The following is a 7,903-nucleotide window of genomic DNA, read 5'->3' on the forward strand; positions in this document are numbered from 1 at the left end:
ACCCACTCCGTGCCATGGTTTAGACATAACACAAAGCTAAATCTCGGCATGAAGGGAACAAAACCACTTGCTTCTCCTCCCTCATGCAGTTGGAATCAATTGATCATTTCCACTTTCATACAAATCATGGTCTCCAGTTGCTTCCACCCTAGCAAACTACGGTTTGTGCTAAAGCAGATTCCAACTACATGCAGTGATGGGTTAGGTAAGAAAGCACAGGGCTTTTTTATCCAGCACAAACCTGATTTGGGCATCTGACTGTGTCTTGATATCCTTTTGATGAGGATCCACCACGTATATAATTTAAGTTAAGGGTGGTATTTAAAATGCCGTGCAGCATTTGATCCAATAACATAGCCTAATCAAGGGCAGGTACTTGCATTTTTTCCAGATTGCACATTAGATCTTGATATTCAGTTCTTCAGTTTATCAAAAGCAACCTGGTGAGAAACAGCCAAAGACCATGGGAAATTTTCAGACTAATGTACCCATAGCATCCCTCCTAAGGATACTGTAGCTCAAACTGTTTAAGTTATATATAAAGACTGAAGCAGGCATTCCTCAGAAGCTGTCATAAGCATCTTACAAGAGTTGTTAACAAGACAAAGCAGCTTTATTAACTGGCACAAAGGCACAACATGTAACTGGATGTTAAGAAGGAGCTAAAATTAACAGAGCAACCGTAAAGAACATCCCGTTCAAGAGTTGCCATGGACACAAGTTGCAGTTCACAGATTCAACAGAAAAAATGGTGGCAAGTCTCACCTGGTCTATGCTCACTTTATGTCACAGTATAAAAATACAAAACCGGGGTATGTCTTTATTCTGGGTAGCCTGCTTATTCCTCTGCTGCAAACATGTGCACAGTAATGTCTCAGTCTATTTGTGCTGGGTTATGCTGGGATGTTTCCATTAATGTGCAGGCGATGTCCATATGTCATCCTCTTAAATCAATATTTAAACTAAAATGTTTTGTGTAAGTGTGCATTTAATTTACACTTGCAGAGTTATGCTATTCCTTCTTGTGAAATATGAATGGGGCAGGGGTTTAAAACCAGGCAAAAATCTACTGCACCTACACACAGATTAAAACATCATCATCATCATCTACATACTAACAAAGAAGTCAGCCAAATCTGAGGACACTTAAATCCAGAGACTGAAGTAGTGAACGGGCAAGACAGATCTTTCTATAAACCTAAACAATGCCCCAGGTTTGCAGAAAAATCTGCTATCTAAACAAATATACATGGTTGTTGTTGTTTTAAAAAAATGCAACATGATAAATGGCGTGCCTGTAGCTTTAAGCAACAGATTCCCTCTGTTGTACTTGCTAGGCTACCACAGCATTCCAGGCTTGGAGTTTCTACCGTATGAATAAAAGGCAGGGGGAGGGGGGAGGACCCTTTCCAGGGCTGTTTTGGCCTTTGAGGGAGGGCTCATCAGGGCCAGCCCTCAGGCTAGGATTGCCAACTCCAGATTGGGAAATTACTGGAAATTTTGGAGTGGAGTCTAAGGAGGATGGGGTTGGGGGAGGGGCCTCAGCCAGATATAATGCCATAGAGTCCACCTTCCAATGTAGTTAATTTCTCCAGAGGGACAGATTTCTTTTGTCTGGAGTTCAGTTGTAATTCTGGGAGGTCTCCAAGTCCCACCTGGAGGTTGGCAACCCTAGGCCTGGCAGCAACCTCTGGGTGACTTGATACCACCCAACTTGCATGTCTTAACTAGGTCACCCTGCCTACTACTGATCAACAGCAGCCACCCTATGAAAGCCAGTGTGGTATAGAAGTTAGAGCTTCAGAGTAGGGTCTGGGAGACCCAGGTTTGAATCCCTATCTTGCTGCAGAAGCTAATTGGGTGATTTTTGACCAGTCACATACTTTCTGCCTAATCTACTTCACAGGGTTGTTGTGCAGATAAAATAGAGGAGAGGAGAATAATGTAAGCTGCTTTGGTCCCCCTGGAGAAAGGTGTGGTATGAATAAATAAATAATAAATATAGCTGAAGATGGGAGGCAAATAAAAAGTAAGTTGCTAAATGGCTGAGGAGAGAATGAGGCACGTTAAGGGGAGAGGATATGGGGGTTGCCCCGGGATGGAAAGAGGAAAAGGGGGGAGGGTGATACAGGGGAAATTGAGGCAGCCCCCCACAACTCCTTGAGGGTTCCCTGCCATGCAAGTGGACATGGCCCAGTGGAAGGCACCACACAACTGGGCCATCGTTTTCCTAAGTAAAGGCTGCTGGGGGGAGCAGCTTAAGACACAGAGACAGATAAAGGCAGGTTGGTTTGGAAAGGAGATAGGGTTGCCAACTCCAAGTTGGGAAATAACTGGAGATTTGGTGGGTGGAGTCTGGGGAGAGACCTCAGAAGGGTACAATGCCAGAGACCCCACCCTCCAAAGTAGCCATTTCCTCCAGGGGAACTAGGGATTGGCAACCTCCAGGAAGGGCTGTAGATCACCCGGAATTACAACTGCTCTCCAGATGACAGAGAACAGTTCCCTTGGAGAAAATGGCTGCTTTGGAGGGTTGATTCTATGGCATTATACCCTGCGGAGGTTGCTTACCTCCCCAAACCTTGCCCTCCCAAGGCTCCACCCCCAAATCACCATGAATTTCCTAACTTGGAGCTGGCAACCCTAAAGGGAACTGATCACTGTAGCTGGGAGATCCATTGTGGTTCCAAGAGATCTCTACGTTGGCAACCCCAGAAGGAGAGAATGAAGCAGGAACAGGAGATAGGCTATGGGGCTTTCAGGAAAGGGAAAGAAGAAATAGTGGGGGAAGGAGAAAGTGAGGTTTCCCTCACTGCCAGCTCTGTTGGCATACAGCTTCGTCCATAACCAGCATGTCTGGGCCCAGTGCAGCCTCCCCCATCACTGGAATGGCTGGGAGGGTCTCCCCCATTGCTTGTGTGGTTGGGCCCAGCTTCTCCCATTGTGGCCATTCACAGCACAGCTTCCCCCATGACCAGTACTGCTGAGGCACAGGGGAGGGGGGTTGACAGGGAGATGAGGGCATAGGCAGCCATTAGGCGAACCTCCTGGCTCAGCCAATGTGTGTGTGTGGGGGGGGGGGAGCATCTGGAGGGAAAGGATGAGGGGGAGAGCAATGGGATTGCCAGCAGGTAGTATCCAGATGATTGTGGGAGGAGAAAATGACAATAATAGGTGGGGGAGAGAGAAGGAGTGACAGTGGGCATAATGGAGAAAGGGAGAGAAAGATATAAGAGACACAAAGTAAGAGAAGCAGTGGAAGGACAGAGAAAGAGAGTGAGAGAAAGGGTGGTGGGAATAAGCAGAGGTAGCGAAATAGGATGACTGCTCCGGCAAGTTCCTTGGGGGTCCCCATTTGTAAGATTTCTGTTTGCAAAAACTTTCACATGGTGTGATTCCTTCATTATCCCCTTTCAGCTTGTGTGTTAAGTGCCGTCAAGTCGCTTCCAACTCATGGCGACCCTATGAATCAATGTCCTCCAAAATGCCTATCTGACAGCCTTGCTCAGGTCTTGCAAATTGAGGGCTATGGCTTCCTTTATTGAGTCAATCCATCTCTTGTTGGGTCTTCCTCTTTTCCTGCTCCCTCAAATGTTCCTAGCATGACTCTTTTTTAGTGACTCTTGCCTTCTCATAATGTGACCAAAATACGATAGCCTCAGTTTAGTTATTTTAGCTTCTAGGGTCAGTTCAGGCTTGATTTAATCTATAACCCACTGATTTGTTTTTTGGCAGCCCACGGTATCCATAACACTCCTCCAACACCACATTTCAAAGGAGTCTACTTTCTTCCTGTCAGCTTTCTTCATTCTCCAGCTTTCACACCCATACATAGTAATAGGGAATACGATGGCATGAATTAACCAAATCTTGGTGGCCAGTGACACATCCTTACACTTCAGAACCTTTTCTAGCTCCTTCATGGCTGCGCTTCCCAGTCTCAATCAATTTCAGCTTACAGTCCTTTTATGGCTCAAAAGAAGGAGAGCCTAGAAAGCCCACCATCCAAGCAACTGCCATTCTACCATCAAACACAGAGCAACACCTGGCTCGTCCTTGCTTGGCTCTCAGGACCTTTCATCCCAAGAGGAGGAGGAATGGGGACTAATATTGGGAGGAGGGTGGAAAGGTAAGAAATCTGTTTGCTTTATTGGAAACAGCTTTGAGCAACAAGGAAAAAAGGTACAGAATTATAGTAAATAAAGTATAATAGCTCATATTACAAATTCCCAGCTGCACTGTATTCAGCTATTACAGCAAGATGCTCAGCAATTCACATCAGATATTGGTCATATATGGCAAGCTAAGCCCATCTCATCAGATCTCAGAAGCTAAGCAAGGTCAGCCCTGGTTAGTACTGGGATGGGAGACCACCGAGCAAGTCCAAGGTTGCTACGCAGAGGCACACAATGGCAAACCACCCCCGTTTGTCTCCTGCTTTGAAAATCCCATGAGTGGTTGCCATAAGCTGGCTGCGACTTGACAGCACTTTCCACCACCAGCCGTTAAGACCTTAACCACCAAGAGAATGCCACATTTGCTTCCCGTAGAAAATGCCAAAGACACAATATCAAACCAAGGCAGACCCCAAATTGGTCTGCCTTTTAGGTCTTCCCCCAAATTGGGAAGAGACAACTCCCTAATATAAGATAGCTTGTTTCATAACACTTAAAAACAGTTCAAAATTAGAATTACAAGCCCCTCACTTTTTACTGATTTCTGAGATATTTAACCTCAGTGCAGATCCACACCAGATAAATCTCCACTGCAGCAATTTAAGCCACTTAATAAGGGACAATCAGGTCAAGAACTGGAGTCTTGGGACCAGGAGTAGGACAGGGCAGATACAAACACTGTTCAGTCACAAACAAACAAAAGTCAATAGCTTGTAGATTTTTCATGTTGACTTTCTCCCATCTATTCAAAATTACTACACAACCAATGGCTCTTCCAAGAAAAGACTGCCAATGCACGCCCATTCTGGATTCACACACTTACCTGACAGTCAAAGTCCTGGAAGTTTCGAGCTGAATTCTGTCAGAATAAGCATAAGAAACAATAAATAATCCAGAGTCCAAAATAGTCCAGTATGCCTGCAACTCAAGGAACTTTGCATTGCGCTCATTTGAAAATTCTGCTTTGTCATGTTGGTTTGCAGAGAAAGCAGTAGGTTGTAAAAGAACTTTATTTGTTAGATACGTCTTTTCTGATTCCCCTTCATACTGCAACCCTTTGCACACACACCCACACACCCAGCCATTCCTGGGGCTGGGTGAACTCTTGGGTACAATATGGGATGTAGCACAGAGGATGGGAGGAATCAGCAAATCTTGCCCCACCACCCCATACATGAAGAAGTGCCCTTCTGCTCACAGAGCGACTGGCTGGCATCCAAGCCGCTCTGCACAGAATCTTCCAGTACTAAATCAGAAGAAAGTGCTCAGAAGGGATAATTACAAGGAAGATGTTAATTGTACCACCTCTGAAGCCCAGAAGCCAGCCATAAAGACTGTATGACCAGTGCCAATAAGCAGCTAATTACACTGCATCAGGCAATGTGCAGCAGTTACAACACCTCCACAAATATGCTTGTGGATGTGAACACTCACGTGGTTCAGAAATATATAATCTCTAATCACTTCCAAAATCTTCATGCATGCATGTCAAACACCTCTTCAAAATGTACTCTGGAGCAGGCTTCAGAATGATTTCAATCTAAATTTAACATGGGTATATTGTGACTTCTTCTTAAACCTTCCCTTAGATAAATCTCAGCCTTTAGCTATTATGTAATTTCTGTAATTTCTCCATCCAGTGTAGTTGGCTATAGTTTTATTTCTAGATTATATGGATGCTCAGCTCTCCTGGCAATTATGAGTGTCAGTGAAAAACAATTATATTTTAAATTACAAAATGTATGAAGGATGACCAGTTTCTGAGCAGCTGTGGCTGTCACCCTGAACTGTGAACTAAATATTATAAGCTATAATTCTATGATTAGGCACCCTAAACTTTTAGCAAAGCTAAAAATGGCAATGTTAATGTGCAAAACTAAGCATATTTGTATATATTTCATATTTTACATTATTAATTCTCTTTCAGCAAGTCATGGAGAGAAACAAGGACCTAATCAGTACACTGTAGCCTTATGACCCTTCTGATGACCACTGGACATCCTGCTGATACCCTCTTTTGGCTTTGGAGATCAGACACTGTCTGTACATTTTCAAGCCAGTCTTTGTAGCCATAAATGTTTTTATATGGTGCCGCCACCATTTTATAGGAAAAAGAGACTGGAGTTTACAATCTGAAGTTCAACACAGGAGAGGCAAAACTGGGAGGAAAGGAGGAGAGAGGAGAGGGCGAGCGGAGAAAGAATGCATGTTCAAGTTCAACTGCATCAATATGGAAAATAAAAAATTCACAGTTTTCTCCCAATACCAAATGTGCACAACTGTGGAATGTAGCACCAGCACACAGCTGGCACACAATTCACCATTTGCTAGTGCTCCAGTAAGGCCAGATAGGTTACCTTATCATTCAGAAGAGGTTTGATCTCGGTTAACTGGACATCTTGCAATTCATCCATGTTTTCCAAGATCACCAAACTCGGCTGTGAAACAGCAAATCACAGCAGCTGAAACAAGGAAGAGACAGACATGGATTAATGTCATAACACTGGAAGAGATCCCAAGTTTGCACAGAACAAATTGAGAGAATGGATTAGGTGGTAAGCCACAGCCACAGGAGAGGTCAAAATCATAGGAAGCTCTCTCTCCCCTTCATAATCCAGCACTGAGGCGTAATTTATGCCTGCCGGAATTACAAACAGCAAGTGATCTCCCTGAAAGGCACGACTTAAATATCTCAGAGCTTTTGGACCAAATAACTGGTCTAAATGCTCTTTGTCATGAGAACATGCAGGGAACAATACTGCGCAGCTTCATTTTAACTTTTACCTTAATTTGCAAAACAAAAAAATAATATCAAAAAGTGTACACTTACAAGGCTCCTGCTATGTCTTGAGTGTTACTGCATATGTTTTAAGGGTGCCTTGGGAAGTTTTAAGGATGGTTTTAAAGTGCATACTGTGATTGATTTTAATTCTGTAAACTTTTTGTGAGCCTCTGAGTCTGACCCATTCAAAAAAGGGTGGCACAGAAATCCAATTACTAAATAAACACAGAAAAATGCTCAATTAATATATAACTTTTATTTCAAAAGATATAAATGAAAATATTCTATTTCTGGAGAATCCAGGTTTATGGGTTTGCTCTTAATTTCTCAGAATGGTTGAAAATAACACAGAAGTTAGAGGTTCAAATGAAAAAACAAAATAAAGAAGGCATCCCTGCCTCCTAAATTGCAATGCACAGTAAGAAGCCTCACCATGGCATTCTGTACCAGCTGGAGCCTTCAAGTCAGTCTCAGGGGCAGCCCTACATAGAGTGAGTTGCAGTAATCTAGCCTGGAGGTGACCGTCGTGTGGAGCACCACAGCTAAGTCGGGGAGAGAGAGGTAAGGCACCAATTGCCGGACCCGGTGGAGATGGTTGAAAGCCGTCTGGGCCACAGCTGCGACCTGTGCCTCCATTGATAAGGAGGCATCAAAGGTCACACCCAGGCTCCTGACCGCACATGCAGAAGCAGAGGAAAGAAGAGTTGGTTTTTATGTGCCTACTTTCTCTACCACTTAAGGGAGACTCAAACCAGCTTACAACCATCTTCCCTTCCCCTCCCCACAACAGACACCCTGTGAGTTAGGTGGGGCTGGGAGAGCTGTAACTTGCCCAAGGTCACCCAGCTGGCTTCGTGTGTAGGAGTAGGGAAACAAATCCAGTTCACCAGATTAGCCTCCGCCGCTCATATCGAGGAGAGGGGAATCAAACCCAGTTCTCCAGATC

The 7,903-nt window shown here is 44.2% G+C and overlaps 1 protein-coding gene across 1 annotated transcript in view; it reads right to left on the reverse strand.

Annotated features, from left to right (window-relative positions):
- The window catches only part of NDRG3 (NDRG family member 3), a 30,023-nt gene extending 23,383 nt beyond the window's left edge, over positions 1 to 6,640 (reverse strand). Inside the window, exons 1-2 of the mRNA XM_056867565.1 lie at positions 6,533 to 6,640; positions 4,999 to 5,034 (exon numbers count right to left, since the gene is read on the reverse strand). Of these exons, the coding sequence (XP_056723543.1) occupies positions 4,999 to 5,034; positions 6,533 to 6,589 (93 nt within the window). The 5' untranslated portion in view covers positions 6,590 to 6,640. The remainder of the gene's footprint in view (positions 1 to 4,998; positions 5,035 to 6,532) is intronic.
- Between the last annotated feature and the right edge of the window lie 1,263 nt (positions 6,641 to 7,903).

The sequence above is a fragment of the Euleptes europaea genome, chromosome 2 (assembly GCF_029931775.1).
Source record: "Euleptes europaea isolate rEulEur1 chromosome 2, rEulEur1.hap1, whole genome shotgun sequence".
Classification (NCBI taxonomy): Eukaryota; Metazoa; Chordata; class Lepidosauria; order Squamata; family Sphaerodactylidae; genus Euleptes; species Euleptes europaea.